The sequence below is a fragment of the Phoca vitulina genome, unplaced genomic scaffold (assembly GCF_004348235.1).
Source record: "Phoca vitulina isolate PV1807 unplaced genomic scaffold, GSC_HSeal_1.0 scaffold13, whole genome shotgun sequence".
Taxonomy (NCBI): domain Eukaryota; kingdom Metazoa; phylum Chordata; class Mammalia; order Carnivora; family Phocidae; genus Phoca; species Phoca vitulina.
The window spans coordinates 3,549,174-3,567,448 of NW_022589716.1; the positions used below are offsets into that span (position 1 = coordinate 3,549,174).

Consider the following 18,275-nt stretch of genomic DNA (forward strand, 5'->3'; position numbering starts at 1 on the left):
CAATGACCACTTGGGAGGCCCACTGGCCTGACCAAGTCTTTGCCTCTTGCGCCCCCTGGTGGCCAGCGGGTGTGAACGTTCTCTAGGTGGGAGTGGGAGACGGACATGCAAATGAAATGCAAATAAACCAGCGACATAGGGAGCCCCCGGGCTGGCAGTGTGAGGGGTCTTCAGGCCAGAGTCCTGCTCTTTCAATGGAGAAGACTATGAGTCATTAGCTGAGATCGCACGGAGGGACTGTGCGTGATGGGGAGCCCTGGGATGGTCTGGGGCACACCACGGATGCTCCCGCCTAGGTCACAGGGCAGGAGCAAGCCCTCGGCAGCCCCTGGAATATTTGCAATTAACTTACTTAGCTGCCTGTCTGTCCTGCCCGTCTGACCCCTAGGTCTGACAGGGCTGGCCTGTCTTGCTCACCAGGGCATCCCTGGGCAGGGCCTGGCCCACAGAGGGCAGTCAAGGTTTGCTGGACAAATGGCTGCTTGACCGACAGGTGGAAGGACAGTCGCACAAGAAGCGCCTTCAGAGTGGGCAGAGGGAGAGTGACTCTGGGGGATGCCACACACCAGTCAAGGCCACTAATGGGGCGGACTTAAGGATCCTCCCTCCCTGCAAAACCGAGCTGGGGCAGTGCGGAGGCAGGATGGTGGACTGAGGCCCCTAATACACCCTAGAAAGGGGAAAGAACTGACCTATTTCCTGGCTGTGGGAGGTAGTCCTTCCACACCTCCTGTGTTCATGAACCCCGTTCTAGGCCCTCAGGCTCCTCCACAACACTGACACCCCACCAGGACCCTCTCTCCCCTAGGGTGCCCCTGACTCTTGGCACCCCTCTCTTCCAACCAGAGCAGTGGGCTCAGAGTGTGACTCACCCTGACTCTACCCCAAATAACTCCATTCTGCTCTCCCTGATATCTGGGGCTAGATACTGCAATGACACAGAGCTGACCTTGGAGCATGACCTTCCAGCCTTGACAGTCACAGTGGTCAGTGTGGGCTCTCCGGTAGTCAGCAGAAATTGACTCAGAGCAATTTTGGCAAATACAGTAAGTTGGAGACTAATGATACTGAGGAATCGAGTTTTGCTGGTGTCGGGTACAGCTGGGTCTAGGACCCCACGAGTGTTCTTGGTCTCCCCTTCTATCTGCCTAGCTCAACAACCCTAATGGGAAGATGGTGACTTCCCCATGCTTCCCAGCAAAATTTCTGGGTGAGACCTCTCCCTGGGTCACACGCTCATCTCCACCCAATCTCGGTGACCTGGGAGAGGGTGGCTCTGATCGGCCAATGAAAGGTAGCTTTTCCATATGGCCCGAGTCTGGGGTGGGCATTTCTGCTCAAGACAGAATGCGGGCCATGCAGGCAGGTACACAAATGCCCCCCTCAGCCTGTAGAGAAGGTCCAGCCCAGCCTTCCTTGTCCAGGTGGAGAAAGGGAGGACGAGAGAGACCCAGCTCTGGGCCCCATGTCACACAGCATGTCAGAGACAGGGCTGGGACTAAGCCAGATGAGTCCACTGTGTGACCTTGTACAGCTCATGCCACCTCTTGAAGACTCTTCTCCCATTTGTATTTGGGGGTGACACCTGCCTTACAAGGCTGCCTGAGGAGGAAGGATGAAAAGATGACCCTTGCAAAAGCCCCAGCATAGTGCTGGGCACACAGTGAGTGGCTGATCAGGTTTAACAGGGTGGCAGTTACTGGGCTGAGGGGCCATGGCCATGACCGTGTCCATGATTGACGGGGGGCAGGCAGGTGTCCAGGGGCAGCAAAGCCTTATCTCTAGACATTCACAGAGGAGCCCAGAGGCTCTGGGCAGAAGAGGAATGTGCTGGCCACACTTACTCGGTCTTCACTCCCTGCCGGATCCCAGAGTTGTGTCCAAAGGCCCGGCTTTAGTTGGGCTGGGGGATGAGGGTCAGGGAGAGGTGTGAGACCCCCAGGGCTGCAAGGTCACCCTGATGAGGCATCACCTGAGGCAGGAGCCTGGGTGGGACGGAGAAGTGAAACCCAGGGCTTGAAGGGGCTGCGTAGGACTCCCACTTCCGGTCAAGGGTGGTGACCCCGCCTCACCTCTCTGAGACTGTTTCCTCTTCTATAAAAGGGAACCGTGCATACAGGCCCAGGACTGGAAAGGCAGGTGAAGTCAGAAGCCGGGGAGACTGCAACTAGACCCTATAAAGGCCACCAATCACCCTGTGGGGCGCAGTATTGGGGGAAAAGTGGGGATGGAAGACTCTGAGAGGGACAGTGGGCAGCAATTCTGAAGAGGAAGGGACCAGGGTCTGTAGGGACACAGGCAGGATCCAGAGGAGCCACAGAGCATTTTATTCCGAGGGGCCGCAGCAGCAGAGGGACGGTAGAAGACACAGGGTGTCGGAAGGGCAGCATCCTTGAGGCTGGATGGTGGGAGGGACCAGGGCAAAGACATGGGCGGAGGGAGACGATGGCCTGTGGGCCCAGGGCTGGTGGGCAACCCTGTGCAGGCCACTGGGGTGGGCTGCTGACCCTCTTGGCAGCCCCCCCGGCTCCAGGCCCTCCCGACGCCCCCTAGGCGATCCCACAGCCTGTGGGACTCCCCAGTACCCCCAGAGAGCTAAACGTAGCACCCAGCAGCTGTTCATGAAGTCCTCAGACCGCACAGGCAGGAGCTCTGCTGCCTCTCGGCTCTGGGGAGACGCTGTTGCTCTGGGGCTGTGAAGGCCCGGTCCCCACCCCAGCCCTCTGAGAGCGCCATCACAGTGCCTGGCAAATGAGCAGGGCTTTGAGAGCTACAACAGTAAGGGCTAGAAAGTCCCTCAGGGGCCTCCCATCTGCCGGGGTCTGCCCTCCACGGGCACAGAAGAGCAACATGCGCGGCCTTCCTGGGCGCCATGCTCTCCTCGCGCGGTCAGCCACACTCCTGGTGTTGATGCCTCCCTGCAGGCCTCTCCCCTTGGCTTTTGGGCCTGGCCACGTGGCTGGCCTTGACAAATGGAACAGCCGCAAGGTGAACGTCGTGCACGCCGGGGCTGCTCTCTTTGGCACCCGGTCCCCAGAGAAGCCTGGGCTGGCCTGCCCGGGAGGCCGTGCCCAGGAGGACTGGACCCCCAGCAGCCAGACAGCACTGGTCAAGATTCAGATGTGACAGCAAGGCCGCCTCTGACCGTGCAGCCCCATCGAACTCTGATGAGTGCCAGATGGCGGCCTCCAGGTCAGCCCGGCCAACCTGCCCAGCGGGGCCCAGCCCACGTTGCAGAACTGTGAGCAGGCCCACGACTGGTGTGTCGGCCCCTAAGTTCTGGGAGAGTCTGTCATGCAGCAGTAGCGGACAGCTATGACACACAGCACTGGGCGCAGCACCCTCCGCTGCCTGATGAGCCTCTCTGACAGAAGGGACAAGCAGAGACCGGAGAGGGGAGGGACTTTCTCAGGGTCACGCGGCAGGTCGGCAATGGGGCGAAGATTCCTGAGCTGGGTGGGTAACCGCCACGCTGGGCTCTGCCTGAGAGAATGTGTGTGAGCGGAGCAAGCAGCGGGCACGTGGCAGGCTAGGAGAAACATGGGATCCCCTTTCTGTCTTGGCAGGGGGAACTTGGGGTTGGGACAGGGCCTGTGGCCTGGATAAGGGGCAGGAAGATGGCAGAAAAGAGCACGAGGGAGAAGGGCTGACGATGTCCTGAGCAGGAGAGGGCTCAAGGTCCCTACCACCCTGAAGCCTCCCACTGATGAAAGCATCCTACAAGCTCAGGGAGAAAGCCCAAGTGGTTAGACAAGCAGGTCCCTTTTGGGACACGGAGAGGGTGGGTTAGTTCAGAGCATGGAGGACAGAGGCTCACGACCCCACTTGGCACTGACCTGCGTCAGAGGGGCCAAAGCACCTCCAAGTCTCTTCTGGGATCAGGCTGAGGAGGGCGGGGGTGGTTCCTCAGGGCTGGAACAAAACATGAGCAGCGTCCTTGAGGCCAAAGTCAGAGGCCAGTCGGGCCTGTTCACTTAGGCTGGAGATGGAACTGGATCACCCTCCGGTCCCCTAAGACCCCTGGCCTCAGCCTTCAGGGCATCCTCTGTAAAAATGGGACCAGCCACCCACTTCAGAGGTCATGGTGCGGACTCATGCAGGACCGGGCCCTTCAAACCCACACAGGGAAGGGGGAGCAGCACCTCACGCTGCTATGGCCTTTTTCAGAAGCACCTGCCTTTTCACAGTGGCAGGCCCAAGCAAGGCCTTCGAAAGCGCTCGGGACACGGTGAATGAAAAGTCAGAGCGATGGCTTTTCGCAGCCCTACTGTGCACAGGGTGCCGTGCGTGACACTACACAGTAAACTCTTGTCCAGATGGCTGTCACCCGACCTGCGGCACAACGAACCCAGAGAAATGCACGCGATGCTCCCCTCAGAGAGAAATGGCGGCACGCCCATTCTTACACATCCACAAGGCTTTTTTTGTTTTTGACAATTCTTGTGTCTCAGTTTTCAGAAACAGTGACACAGATTTTTTTTTTCTTTCTAAATGTCTGGTGGGGGACAGGCATGCCAGAACCCCTAAACTGAAGGAGCCAGACACATCTCAAAGTCGGGTTCCAGCTCACAGCACGTGCCCGTGTGTTCAAATGCATGTTTATTACGTTAGCGTGAAAATGAAAACAAAAACTCTCTCCCACGTGTGCAAGGACTGCAAGTGCTTTTCATTTTGAGGCCATCTGGTGCTCGGTCTAAAGCCTCCTTCAGCTCTGGGGCCCTCCCTGCTGCCGGCAAGGCCCCTGCCCACCCCGCTGGCTCCCCCTTGCTCCCCAGCTCTGGCCACACCCACCTCCTAGATGTTCCTCCAACACCAGCCCCAGATCACCAGCCCCAGGGCCTCTGGCCTCACCGCTGTCCAACCTGGAACACCCTCCCCAGGGCACCTCTGTCTGCATGGTGTTCAGGCCTCTGCTCCCACCTCCCTTTTCTTCCTTCATGCATCTGAAGTGCTCTTGTCTGTTCCGCGTTTACCTGGTCGCTGTGTGCCTCCCCGTGAGACCATGAGCACGCGGGTGTTGGTCACTGCCGTGTCCCCAGTCCCCAGCCCAGGGCTGGGCCCACAGCAGAGCTCAGGACTAGGTGCTGAGTGGCTGAACTCTCCCACTACAGATGCCAAAGGACGAGAGGAAGCCACCAGACACCATGAGATGAGGAAAGAGAGCTAAGGAGTGAGAAGCGGCAGTTCCTGGCTGAGCAGCAAAGGTCCTTACAGCGAGGAGGCTGAGAGCAGCAGGAGGGGGTGGTCCCCGGAGCTACCTGTGGCCCTGGGCGGCAGCGTTCATGTGGTCCCGGATGCTGATGGCCTGTTTGAGAAGACCCTCCACGCTGCGGAAGTAGATGCTGCTGTCGACGAGGTTCTTCACGGCGCTGAAATGGGAGGATGGACCCAGTTGGCGCCACGCCTGCTTTACCCTCCCCTTCCCACGCGTGTGGGTGTATCCTCCCAAATGGAGGTTGGTGGGGGGCCTGCACGGGCTCAGGGCTCAGCAGGCACCTGGGGGATGCTATGGTCCTCCTGGAGGGCTCATCATGGGCTTCAAGTTTCGATTTCCCTGCCGTGCCTAGATGATATCCATTCAACAGAGCACATGATGGCCAGATGCAACTTTTTTTTAAGTTTTTATTTATTTATTCACTTAAGTAATCTCTACACCTAACATAGGGCTCGAATTCATGACCCCGAGATCAAGGGTCACATGCTCTTTCTCCTGAGGCAGCCAGGCACCCCAGATGCAACTTTTACATCCCTGCTGCTAGATCAACTAATCTTTTTTTGTTTGGTTGGTTTGGTTTTTTGTAAAGATTTTATTAATTTATTGGAGAGAGAGAGAGACAGCACAAGCAGGGGGAATGGCAGAGGGAGAGACAGAAGCAGGCCCCCCGCTGAGCAGGGAGCCCGATGTGGGATTGGATCCCAGGACCCTGGGATCATGACCTCAGCCAAAGGTAGATGCTTAACCAACTGAGCCACCCAGATGCCCCTAGATCACCTAATGTTCTGAAGAAGCTATAAGCATGTAAAGATACCCTCAAAGACATCTTGCTTTCCTCTTAGATAACCTATTCCTGCCTCTGAAGGAAGCTTACCAACTCAACTATGAAAAGCTCTGGAGGTGAGTTTGGAGGGAACTAGAATAATTCACCACCGTTTGGAGGGGGGGGGCACCACGGCAAAGCTGTGCTAACCTCGTGTTGGTGCCACATTGATGAATGTCTAAGGAAAATGGCCTTTCCAAAGGCACTACAGGAAAATGTTTACCAGGCCACTCAGGGCCTTGCTAATGCCAGCAAGTCACCTGTGTAACATCTGCAGTAAAAATAAAAGTGTCATTTTAAAGCCCTTCTAATAAAGACCAAGAAATCACTCCCATTTATTATCAGCCAGGGACCTGCTGGAAAATGGCCAGGAGATCAAAGCAGGAGTGGGGGCGGGGAGGAGCCTCGGCTGTCACCTGCTCCGTTAGCTTGCTCATCTTAGCACCACCAAATGCAGTCAGCTTTTCTGTTTACCCACCTTGATAAAAAGCTCGCTATTATAAGTTCCCTACTGAATAGTTTACCCCAATTTAATACCTTTAAATTTTACACCGTTAACACTGTGTAAAGCATTTTGAACAACTAAAAGATAAGGGCTCTTTCGTGTCCGTAAAGGAAACCTGGTCTCTTAGCATAGAGAAATTTGCATCTCCCTCAAGAGACGTGCTCAGAGTACACTGGCCTCCTGCCTAGCTCAGCATGGCCCAGTGGAACTTTCTGGAACATGGTAGATACATTCTTTATCCACTGACTTGGCTGCTAAGCACCTGAAATATGGTTATGTGAGACAGAGGAGATGAATCTTTTATTTCATTTTGCTGCATTAAAATTTTAAGTGTGAACAGTCACCCTTAGCCTGGACTCCTGCACTAGACGGGGCAGCTAGAAGAACCGGGAGAAAGTACGGACTCTGACGTGTTCTTCCTTTAACCTGGGCCTCACTAGCGAGCTCGCAGCTGTCCAGAAGCTGTCTGGCAGCTGTTTGGCAGACGTGAGACAGAAACTCCTCTACTTCTTTTCTACTCTTCCTTGAGCTAATTAAGGAGGGTATCTGAGGCCACCATCCTCAAGAAACCGCCATCTGTCCCAGTGGAGGGGCCAAGGCTGCTGATGGCAGAACACTCAGCTCAGTGCCCCTGGCAGCAGGACTTCCTGTCAAGGAACCTTCACCCACACAACAGAAACAGGCAGGCCAAGCCCACAGTGCCACAGATGAGAACTGCTGGGGTGTCTGGCCTCCACCAAAATGACTTAGCCAGCACAAAGGGCAAGCGGCACTTCTAAATAAAACTGCCAGACTCCCGAGGCAAACAGAACAAGCCAGGACATTAAGTATAGTCAGGGGAACCAACAGAAGAGCAGGAGGCAAGCCCTGCAAAGGTGCAATGATGAAAAGAAACGCTGACTACCGCTTTTTACTCTCTCACACACCTTTCCCTTAGCGGGGGCGGGGCGGGGAGGATCTGAAGATTTAGCGAAAGCTAAACACAAACTAAGAAGAATAAGAATAGGGCGCCTGGGTGGCTCAGCTGGTTAAGCGACTGCCTTCGGCTCGGGTCATGATCCTGGAGTCCCGGGATCGAGTCCCGCATCGGGCTCCCCGCTCAGCGAGGAGTCTGCTTCTCCCTCTGACCCTCCCCCCCTCATGCTCTCTCTCTCTCTCATTCTCTCTCTCTCAAATAAATAAATAAAATCTTTAAAAAAAAAAAAAGAAGAAGAAGAAGAAGAAATGGTCCACCCATGTTCACAGCAGCACTGTCCACAGTAGCTAAAGCATGGAAGCCACCCAAATATCCACTGACAGATGCCTACGATGTCGTGCCCCTATGCAATGGGATGCCATTCGACCTTCAAGAGGAAGGACATTCTGACACAGGCTGCCACATAGTGAGACCTGGGGGACAGCATGCTGAGGGACAGGAGATGACACAAAAGACAAATACTGTAAGACTCCAATTGTGTGAGGTCCCTAGAATGGTCAGATTCATAAACAGGAAACAGAATGGTGGATGCCAGGGGCTAGGAGAGAGGGGAAGGTGAGTTAGTGTTTAACGGGGAGAATTTCAGATTTGCCAGATGAAAAAAATTCTGGAAATGGATGGTGGTGATGGCTGTACAGCATTACGAATGTATTTAATACCACTGAACTACTGTACACTTAAAAATGGTCAAGGTGATAAATTTTATGTGTATGTTACACAACAAAAAAAACTGGAGGGGCGACTCGCTGGCTCACTCAGTGGAGCTTGCAGCTCTTGACCTCAGGGTCGTGAGTTTGAGCCCCACATTGGGTGTGGAGCCTACTTAAAATAAAAAAAATAAAATGGAAAGAAATCAAAATTTAAGGGGCACCTGGGTGGCGCAGTCCATTAAGAGTCTGCCTTCGGCTCAGGTCATGATCCCAGAGTCCTGGGATCAAGTCCCACATTGGGCTCCCTACTCAGTGGGGAGTCTCTCACTCTCCCTCTGCAGCCCCCGCACTTGTGCTAATAAATAAATAAAAATCTTAAAATAAATAAGTTAAATAAATAAATAAACATTTAAAAATAAACAGCCATATTTGTGCTTTGGACCTCCCCGCAAGCTGCTGTTCATCCCACTGGCCAGTCTGTGGTCCTGGCTGTGGGAGGGAAGCACCCCTTGAGGCACCGGCTCCCGGCCCAGTTGGCACCTCCCCGAAACCGTTATCACCCCTTCCTATGACACATGGGGAGGGGCTCAGCTCCCTGAAGAAGCCTGCCTGAGGCACGTGCGGGTGGGCCGATGGTGAGAAGCACAGGCCTGGGCTGGAACCTGCTGTGTGGCCAGGTAAGTCGAGATCCACATGCCTCAACTCAGGTGCATTCAGCAGGGCAAGATTCACTGAGCAGCTGGCTGAGGTGCCCCTGAATGCCCAAGAGGTGCCCCCCGGCAGTGGGGAGGCTTCAGTGCTCACCTGCAGGCATACTCCACTGTGTAAATGGCTCCCTGGCTCTGCTCCTCCCACCGCTGCATGTCGGCCTATGGGGGATAGGAAGCTGTCATCAAGGGGGCTGCCACCTCCACCCTCCCAGTTCTCTGGGACGGAGCACCTGATCACCCATCCCTGTGGCCACAGAGACCAGCCACCTCCATTCTGATCTTCCCTCCTACAGATCCCCTCCCCCACCAGTCTGGGCTTTCTCTGAACACCTGGCTACCGTGCTTCAGAGCCTCCGCACCGGCTATTCCCTCTGCCTGGCACATCTTTCCCTCGGGTCCACATGCAGCTGCCTCCTTCTCACTACACAGGTCACAACAAATGCACATCCTGCGTCCCCTTCTCCCAAGTCTGTCCACCCATGGCCCCAACCTGTCTCAGTGACCTCGTGCCTCCTTGCTGGGGTCCCAGCCTTGACTCCTCCCCCAACAGCCCCAGCTCCACATAGCAGGTCCTGGCTCATGACGTGAGGACTCTGGGGGAGGGCAGGGGAAGGGGCAAGTGGAGCTCACCTTATGCTGGGCCAGCTCGGGCAGAGAGCGGCGCACATGCTCCTGCAGCCGGTATAGGGCCACGGACGGCTCGTTGGCCAGGACATAGACGCTCTCAGTGAACTTGTCTGTGACTGGATCGAAAATCAACAGTTGGGCGTAGGGGTGGTGGGGGGGGGTGGCAGAACAAGGGGAAGGGCAGCAGAGACACAGGGACAAAGCATAAGACTCTTGACTGCTTAATCCATGAGTCCAGCTAGGCAGTGAGGACTGTCCGGTGTCCCACCCAGGAGCTAGGTCACCTGTGGCCCCGGTGATAGGTGGAAGGAGATGGTCACAGAAAAGGCCTCACTTATCATGATGTTAACACATCCAGTGGACTCATGATTTTCCCCTCCCAAGCCCACCTGTAGTAGACACTGCTTCCGTCCACTTGGACCCTTTTCACATTCCTTTTATCCCAAGGAATGAATCTGAGATTCTTCTTCAGAGAGTCCCACCAATTACTGGACCTGAAAATGCCTGGAAGCTTAGATCCCTGGATGGCCTTCAGCCATCAAAGGGTATTAAATCATGTCCCATGCCTTTTGTTGGGACAATGTGGAGGTATAACTCATCCTTCTGAGTTCTCCTGAAGGATCAGGCTGAGAATTTTACCTGACAGCACTCCTTGCTCAGCTTCCTCCCTATCCTGTTTCTCTCTCTTCCCTCATCCATTCTTTCCACTACACTGCCCCCACTGGTCTGGGTATGGCCACCTCCCACCTGAATACCAGGTTCAGTCAGCTCCTCCCTGGTCTCCCTGCTTCCCCTCTGCCAACAGTCCAATCTCCACACAACAGATAAAGTGAGCTCCTAATGAACCTGTCAGGTATGTCCCTCCCTTGTCTGAAATCCTCCCATGGCTTCCATCGACCACAGCATAAAATCACCTAACTTACTATGGTCCATAAGGCTCTATATTCTGCCTGCTGTTGACCTCCCTGCCCTCCTCACCCTCCACCCAAGACACAATGACCTCCTGGCTGTTCCTTGAACACCCCAGTACTGTCCAAAAGAACTTTCTGAGATGATAGAAAGGTTCTATAGTGTCCAATAACATAGGCACTAGGCACATATGGCCACTGAGCACTTGAAATGTGGCTAATATGACTCACAAACTGAATTTTATTTTATTATTTTTTTAAAATCTTCATTCCAGTATAGTCCACATACAGTGTTATATTAGTTGCAGGTGTACTAATGTAGTGATTCAACAATTCTATACATTACTCAGTGCTCACCCTATGAATTTTAAATTTTACCTAATTTTAATTAAATTAAATGCCCACAAATATCGTGACCAGGAGCTGCCGTATTGCTGCACAGCTCTGAACACTTTGCCACCTCAGTGCCTTTGCACCTGCTGTTCTGCCACTGACTCGCCCTTCCCTCACTGGCTTCTTTTCATCCCTCCTGTCTCAGCTCAAATGTCACCTCCTGGGCAAGGCCTTCCCTGATCACCAAGCTTAATCAGATGTCCCTTCCACCTCATTCTCAACCTTCAGCACCTTGTTCATTTCTCTTACACTTTATTAGGTTACCTGTTTACAAAAAAAAAAAAAAAATCAAAGCTTGGATTCTTGAGGGCAGGAGATTCTCTGAGCTTCAATTTCCTCATCTGTAAAAACAGAGTGATAATAGCACCCACTCAAGGTTTGTTACAGAGATGGACCCCATGCTATTGCCCAGTACAGTGCGGTGGACAAGAGAGAGAACGCTGGTGTGTCCGGGATTCAAAGGAGGCTGTGCATGAGTCTGGCCAGTGTCAGTCTGTCTAGCTCACTACTGCGCCCTCAGTGGGGCAGAGCCCATCCTGCAACCTCTAAACTGTATGTACTCTAATCCTCCTAGTCCTCCTCATTTTGAAAATGTGCATAACAGCCTACCCTTCGGTGTTGTTGCGAAGAAGGTGGAATGAAATGTACTTGTGCCTTCTAAAAAATCAACTAGAAATAACGTGTGATAAAATAAAAACCTTTATGACTTAAAAATAGTTTGTGGCAGGGGCGCCTGGGTGGCTCAGTCATTAAGCATCTGCCTTCGGCTCAGGTCATGATCCCAGCGTCCTGGGATCGAGCCCCGCATCGGGCTCCCTGCTCCGTGGGAGGCCCGCTTCTCCCTCTCCCACTCCCCCTGCTTACGTTCCCTCTCTCGCTGTGTCTCTCTCTGTCAAATAAATAAGTAAAATCTTTAAAAAAAAATAGTTTGTGGCACTTTGTAATTTGTAAACACGCTGACTCACAAATATTTTAACGTAAACCCAGACAAATCCGTAAACATATTAAGGAATAATACGCACAGCGACTGCCAAGTCCCAGGCGTTTTTCTAATGCATTACAAACATCAGGTCATTGAATTCTCACAACAAACCTATGAGGGACCGGGAGAGACTACCATACACCCCATTTTACAGATGACAAAACCGAGGCACGGAGACTTTCTAAAGGTTTTAAAACTAGTCAACGGCCGAGCCAGGATTCAATGGTAGTTCAATTAGTTCCCCCGCATGCTCCCTCCAAGCCTTTGTCCCCTCCTGCCCTGTCGGGTCACCCTTCCGCCCAGCCCGAGGCTCTGCACCACCTTTCTTTCCCTTGAGTTGCATCTCCGGTTCCTCCATAGCTCCCGCGGACCGATCGGAAGACCGGAAGCAGAAGTTCGTCTCTGGGGAAGGCTACCTAAACCTCCCCCTGTGAAACCAGACGCTGCGCCACTCTAGTTCCGGTGTCAATTGGCCTTCCTTCCCCAGTCCTTTCTGAGTACCCAGACTGGAGAGAAGCCGTGAGTGAGAGACTGGGGAAGGAGGCACACCGGTAGGCGGGTGAGGAAGGGGCGGAGAACCCCTGAAGCTCCAGAAGGGACACCTAGGCAGGGAGGGGCAAGGGCGCCCTCCTTTCCCGAACTCCCTTTTCCGGGGGCAGACGAATTGGGGAAATGGTTCCAAACACTGCCCACTTCGGGCTGCTTTAAACGGCCTTTCTGTACCCTCCTGCTGCCATCAGATTCTTACACATGCTCATAAGCCTCCAGGACCGGAAAGGGGGCATTGTTGTGGACGGGTGCAACGGCAGTGTCGCCCCTTTAAATCCCTGACGCCCCGACTGCTCCCCGCCCACCGTCTTCCGACTGGAGAAAGCCCCACCCATCCGGCCTCAACGGGAGCCTAGCGGCACCCTCTGGAAAGACCTGTGGGCGGAGCTGGGGGGGAGTGACGGAAGACAGGCGCAATGAAATCCTCAGAGCCCTCTGAGGCTCCACCCATCCCTCCTGACCCGGCCGGGCTCCCTCCGGAGATGCCGGGGCAAGAACGCGCAAGCGCAACAGCACTGCTTGGGCCCCAGCGGAAACCACGCCCCTCCCTCAAGTCTTAAAGGGCCAGAAGCAGCTTCTACAGCTCTCGCCTTTAGGCACTTTTGGGGAGGCAGGGTGCGCAGGCGCAGTGGGAGAGCTCTGGGGTGGGGGTAGCGGTCGCGTATCAAGTTGCTCTCTGTCCCGGCAGAAGAAACCAGGACGGTGAGGGTCCAGATTCTAGCTTGCTCCCTCCTGTATCAGTTGGAGGAGAAAAGTTTGTGAATTGGGCCCCCAAGTTTTGGGGGACCCGGGCTTGCGGCGTGGGGTGACAGAGGAGGCTCGTTAGAGGTGAGTGGACCTCCTGGATCTGTTTGGGAGGGGCCGATGGGGATGGGACCAATCACATCTTTGTTGAGCACTCACTCATTCTGGGGACCCCCCCAAAAAAATAACTACAGAGAACGTTTATTAAGCTATGCCCGTGTATAAGGCCCCCAGCTTAACTGTTTACAGGCATGATTTTAGACCTCACTTCCCTATTTTATTAATGAGCAAACTGAGGCTCAGAGAAGTTAAGTCATGTGCCCAAGTTCTCTGCCTATAAGTGGAGGGATTTGAACCCAGGTAGTTGACCCCATTTTATGTAAAGCATGTTGTATGTGTCCTGGTGAGGGGGGCGGAGGAGTGAGCCTGAAAAGCAGCTGGACTCTGGTTTTTACTTCCCAGCTGAGCTAGAGTTTAGCCACCCTCACTGTGCAAAGTTGGGTATGCCGTTGGTGCCTACTTAATAGGAATTGTTGAGAATTATTCTCTCTCCCCTTTTGGTGCTTCCACCAGCTTCCCCCATGGAGCCCACCCAGCCTGCAGAGGACCTCAGTGTGACCCAGCAGCTCCCCATCCCAGAATTTGGGGACCCTGAAGACCCTGGGGATGAGGCCCCCGATGGCTCAGATACTGTGGTGCTCAGTCTTTTCCCCTGCACCCTGGAGCCTGGGAATCCTGAACCGGATGCTGGTGCCTCCTCACCTCAGGGTAGGTAGGATATTTCCCCTGGACGACTCCCCGTCTGGGATGCAAGAACAGTGGAATGTCAGGCCCAAGATAGGATCTCTGTCTTTATGTTCCACTACCTGGGATGTGTCTTCTCTCTCTCACCCAGTGACAGATTGCTTTTATACATACACACACACATACACACGTATGTATAGAGGATGGCTAAATCCACATGACATAAAAGTTACTATTTTAAGCAGACTTGCACACAGTTCAATGGCAGTAAGTACATTCACGATGCATGTAACCCACACCTCTATCTATTATTCCAGACCATTTCCATCACCCCAAAAGGAAACCCCATCCCCATTAGTAGTCACTCTCCATCCCTCCTCCCCTGCCTCCGTCAACAGTAATCTACTTTGTCTCTATGGATTTGCCTGTCCTAGACGTTTCATATAAATGAATCATACAACATGTCTTTTGCGTCTGGCTTCTTTTGCTCAGCATGATGGTTTTTTGTTTTGCTTTAAGTTTTATTTATTTAATCTCTACATCCCACCTGGGGCTTGAACCCACAAGCCCGAGATCAAGAGTCACATGCTCCTCTGACCGAGCCAGCCAGGCACCCCTCAGCGTGGTGTTTTTGAGGTTCATTCGCATTACAGCACGTGTCAGTGCTTCTTTACTTTTCATGACCTGATAATAGTCCATTCCAGACGACATTTTGCTTATCCATTCATCCACTGATGGACACTAGGGTTGTTCCTCTTTTGGCAATCGTGACTAGTATTGCTGTACACATTGGTACAGATACAAGTTGTTGTCTGAGCAGTTGATTTCAGCTCTTTGGGATAGATACCTAGGAGTGGAATTGCTGGGTCAGATGGTGATTCTGTTGACCCTATTAAGGACCCAAGGATTTCTTTTGACTAGAATCCTTGAACATGTCGAATTCAGTACCTCCTGGGGCCTTAGTCCGTGCTGTTCCCTCTATGTGGAAAGTTCTTCTCACACCTCTTCCCAGGGCTGGTTTTCTTCAACTGACCAAGCTCTCAGTTGGTGTCCTCTCCTCAGAGTGGCCCTCCCTGACCACCTTGTCTAAAATGGACTCACCCCCTGCCCTCCCCTCTTTCCGCTCTCTTCTACTACTTGCTTTTTATAGCTCCTGAACACTTATTTCTCTATTTCTGTCTGACCCCCCCCCCCCTTTGAGGGCAGGGACTATGTCTCGTTTGCCCAGAATGTCACCAGGTATGGAGGAGAAAGGCTCACCAGGAGGGCAGAGTGAGTGAATGGGGAGGGAGGCACTGTCTTTGGTAGCTTCAGGCCCCCAAGACTTGTCTGAAGCCCCAGAAACATACTGAGAGGAAACTGAGGCCGTTCCTTTCTCTTCCAGGAGGCAGCTCCCTGAAGCACTCGACAACCCTCACCAACCGGCAGCGGGGGAACGAGGTTTCGGCCCTGCCAGCCACCTTGGATTGTAAGTGGGCCTCCGGTTACCACCCCCCCCGCCCTCCCCCGGCCTCCCTAAGTAGCAGGGCAGGGGCAGTAGGAGTGGCAGGGGCTGAGAGGAACAACTTTGGATGGGGTAAATTGAGGCACGGAGCGGGGACGGGACAGGTGAGGACTCTGGCTCTCTCTGGCCCCTAGCCCTGTCCATCCACCAGCTTGCGGCCCAAGGGGAGCTGAGCCAGCTGAAGGAACATCTGAGGAAAGGTGTGTGTCCACACGAGTACGCTGGTGTATCCATACCTGTCTGACCACACGTGTTGGGGTATGCATGTGGGTCCCGAAATGACCTGAGGCTCCACGTATGTTCACCTATCTACACGTTTGAGCATGTCCACACATGTAACCCCCCCCGCCCACGTCTGACCCCAGCCGCCCGCCCTGTCCCTGCTCCCGCAGCACTGGGGAGAGGGGGCAGGGGTGCATCCCAGTGGTACCACCCCCCTCCTGCCAGGCGACAACCTCATCAACAAGCCGGACGAGCATGGCTTCACCCCCCTCATCTGGGCCTCCGCCTTCGGAGAAATCGAGACTGTCCGCTTCTTGCTTGAGTGGGTGCGTCCCAGCCCAGCTCAGGGCTTCCCAGGGACTTGAGGGCGGGCTGGGGTCTGAGTCAGCTGGTGCCATGTCTGTAAGATGGGGCCGCGATGGGTACCCCAGGATTCCAAGGGACGCCCTCACCCATCCCATCACCACTCCCTTTGCTCCCCGCTCCCCCCACCCCACTGCAGGGTGCTGACCCCCACATCCTGGCCAAGGAGCGGGAAAGTGCCCTGTCACTGGCCAGCATGGGCGGCTACACAGACATTGTGGGGCTGCTGCTCGAGCGTGACGTGGACATCAACATCTACGACTGGGTGAGGCACCAGCCACTGGCCCTGCGCACCTGGCAGGGTACCAGGCCTGTTATAGGTGCTGAGAACACAAGACAGACCCATCCCTCGCAGAGCTCCTAGTTTAGGGGGGAGGAAGAGGAAGACGATACATAAGCAGTCAGCTGAAATGTGAATACCGCTGTGATAGCAGACACACAGGCAACTGCAAGGGCCTGGAGGTGGCTTACATAGCCAAGGGAAGTCAAGGAGGGCTTCCTGAAAGAAGGGGTATCTAAGCTGAGACCCAAAGGAGGAATTAGACCAGGTGATGAGTAGGAGGAGGAACCACATTAAATTAGAGGGTTGGGGGTGTTCTGAGAATCTGGAAAAGACAGAATGTTGGTTGCCTTTGCCCCTGCCCTTAACAGAATGGAGGGACACCACTGCTGTATGCTGTGCGTGGGAACCATGTGAAGTGCGTAGAAGCCTTGTTGGGTAAGTGGGAGTAGCAGCTGGCCCCCCAGGAATCCTGAGGGCCAGGGAGGGGTCCAAGCTCTGCTTGAACAGCTCTTGGGATGCGTGGTCACTATCTGCTTTTCCCAGAGGACTGATCTGGGGACAGGAGATGGTGGGATGGTACAGGGGTCTAGCTAACCGGGTTGAACACCCACACCCTCCATGCCTCAGGGACCCTGCAGATGGGGATTCTATTGGCCACGTTCTTTGGAGAGCTCAGGTTCTCATCCAAGCCCACACGGGCAACCAGCAGGCCTGTGGCTGTACTGTGAGGGATCACTGGACCTCCCAAATCGCCATGCCCCATTCTGGGCTCCCAGTCCCCCATCCCCACCTCCACCCCCCTGTACACCTGCTTTGCTTTGCAGCCCGAGGAGCTGATCTCACCACGGAGGCTGACTCTGGCTATACCCCAATGGATCTTGCCGTGGCCCTGGGATATCGGAAAGGTCAGCCTGAGACATGGGGCAGTGACAGTGTGCTGTAGGTAGGGTGACCGCAGGTACACAGGACATGCCTCTCGGATGTGTCAGATGCTAGCAGTGAGAGCGTTCATGTTAGCAAACATCTAGTGCCACAGTGTACCTGGCCTGGGCACGTGCAGGAGGCCAATGTGGGTCAGCGACTGGATTCATGATGGGATACACACAGGCGCTGGGAGGCCCAAAGGAAGCTCTGGCCCAGCCCCATGATAGGTGGGAATCAGGGAGGGCTTCCTGGAGGCCCAAGGGGAGGGAGGGAGGATGGTGTCCAGGCTGGAGGAACAGTATACACACAGGCCTGGCAGGATGAGGATGCCAAGGAGGGGCTGAGCCACAGTGCACAGGCTCATTGAGGCTAGCCCTCTCTGTGGCAGGAGGTGGGTGTGAGTGGGGACCATAGGCAGACCCCAGTTTGATTCTCCACTTCCCCCTTCAGCTTCCCCATCTACGAAATGGAGAGATCCTAATAGAACCAAACCCTTGGGGTCATGGAGGGATTCCTTTGAGTTTTATCCCACTTGGGACAGAAATCATTCCTCACGGCCCCTCTCATCCTTTAATAATAAAGTCACAAGTCACCAGTTTTGTTTGATAAAGATTGTTTTTATGATTCTAAAAAGCCTCCAAAAGTGCATTTTTACAAACCATGGGGAAGTTGAGTTTCCCGGCTTGGGTGCCTCAGTCTTCCCAGCTGTACTCTGGGGAGAGTCTGGATTTCCCCATGTATGAAGTACGTCCTCCATCCATGTCCCAGGGCCTGGAGATCCTTTTTTGTCCCCCGAGAGGCAGGGTGCAGTTCTCATGGTGGGATACCCCAGCTCATCCCCCAGGAAAGTGTACAATTTGGCCGGTGCCCCTGCAGCCTCCATTGGATTCATGGCCCACCTTTCCCCTGTCCTGTTTCCAGTGCAACAGGTGATCGAGAACCACATCCTCAAACTCTTCCAGAGCAACCTGGTGCCCGCAGATCCTGAGTGAAGACTGCCTACTGGGGACTCAGATACTCAGGGAACAAAACAATTGACCTAGAACTAGCTTCAGAGGCAGCTCCTGGACAGACAGTGGGAGGGGATCCTTCCCAGGAGGAACCAATAAACCTTCTGTGTGCATAACTTGAAGGACTTCACTGTGCTTCCCCA

The 18,275-nt window shown here is 54.2% G+C and overlaps 2 protein-coding genes across 4 annotated transcripts; one reads left to right on the forward strand and one right to left on the reverse strand.

Annotated features, from left to right (window-relative positions):
* Nucleotides 1-2,323: 2,323 nt before the first annotated feature.
* On the reverse strand, nt 2,324-12,251 carry BORCS8 (BLOC-1 related complex subunit 8). 2 transcript variants are annotated; one of them, XM_032412524.1, is made up of 6 exons: nt 12,111-12,251; nt 9,510-9,622; nt 8,974-9,038; nt 5,259-5,369; nt 3,837-3,912; nt 2,324-3,479 (listed from the first exon to the last, which is right to left on the reverse strand). In XM_032412524.1, the coding sequence occupies exons 1-5, from the start codon at nt 12,145-12,147 to the stop codon at nt 3,879-3,881; spliced, it is 360 nt and encodes a 119-aa protein (XP_032268415.1). In that variant the 5' UTR covers nt 12,148-12,251; the 3' UTR covers nt 2,324-3,479; nt 3,837-3,878. The 2 variants fall into 2 exon arrangements, with proteins under 2 accessions (XP_032268415.1, XP_032268414.1); XM_032412523.1 differs by having other exon boundaries at nt 2,324-3,483.
* A 9-nt stretch (nt 12,252-12,260) lies between these two features.
* RFXANK (regulatory factor X associated ankyrin containing protein) lies at nt 12,261-18,254 on the forward strand. Of its 2 annotated transcripts, none has more exons than XM_032412521.1 (10): nt 12,261-12,340; nt 13,027-13,166; nt 13,656-13,850; nt 15,211-15,294; nt 15,465-15,530; nt 15,778-15,878; nt 16,055-16,180; nt 16,567-16,633; nt 17,023-17,103; nt 18,044-18,254. In XM_032412521.1, the coding sequence occupies exons 3-10, from the start codon at nt 13,664-13,666 to the stop codon at nt 18,112-18,114; spliced, it is 783 nt and encodes a 260-aa protein (XP_032268412.1). In that variant the 5' UTR covers nt 12,261-12,340; nt 13,027-13,166; nt 13,656-13,663; the 3' UTR covers nt 18,115-18,254. The 2 variants fall into 2 exon arrangements, with proteins under 2 accessions (XP_032268412.1, XP_032268411.1); XM_032412520.1 differs by having other exon boundaries at nt 12,292-12,348.
* Nucleotides 18,255-18,275: the final 21 nt, after the last annotated feature.

Excerpts from the sequence above, each read along its gene's own strand:
- BORCS8 (XM_032412524.1), bottom strand. The coding sequence starts at position 12,147 with ATGGAGGAACCGGAGATGCAACTCAAGGGAAAGAAAG. Across the intron at positions 9,039-9,509 it reads CCGAGCTGGCCCAGCATAAG|GCCGACATGCAGCGGTGGGA; the intron begins GTGAGCTCCACT and ends TATCCCCCATAG. Across the intron at positions 3,913-5,258 it reads GCTGCCGCCCAGGGCCACAG|CCCTGAGGAACCACCCCCGC; the intron begins GTAGCTCCGGGG and ends GTTTTGTTCCAG.
- RFXANK (XM_032412521.1), top strand. The coding sequence starts at position 13,664 with ATGGAGCCCACCCAGCCTGCAGAGGACCTCAGTGTGACCCAGCAGCTC. Across the intron at positions 13,851-15,210 it reads TGGTGCCTCCTCACCTCAGG|GAGGCAGCTCCCTGAAGCAC; the intron begins GTAGGTAGGATA and ends TTTCTCTTCCAG. Across the intron at positions 16,181-16,566 it reads ACATCAACATCTACGACTGG|AATGGAGGGACACCACTGCT; the intron begins GTGAGGCACCAG and ends TGCCCTTAACAG.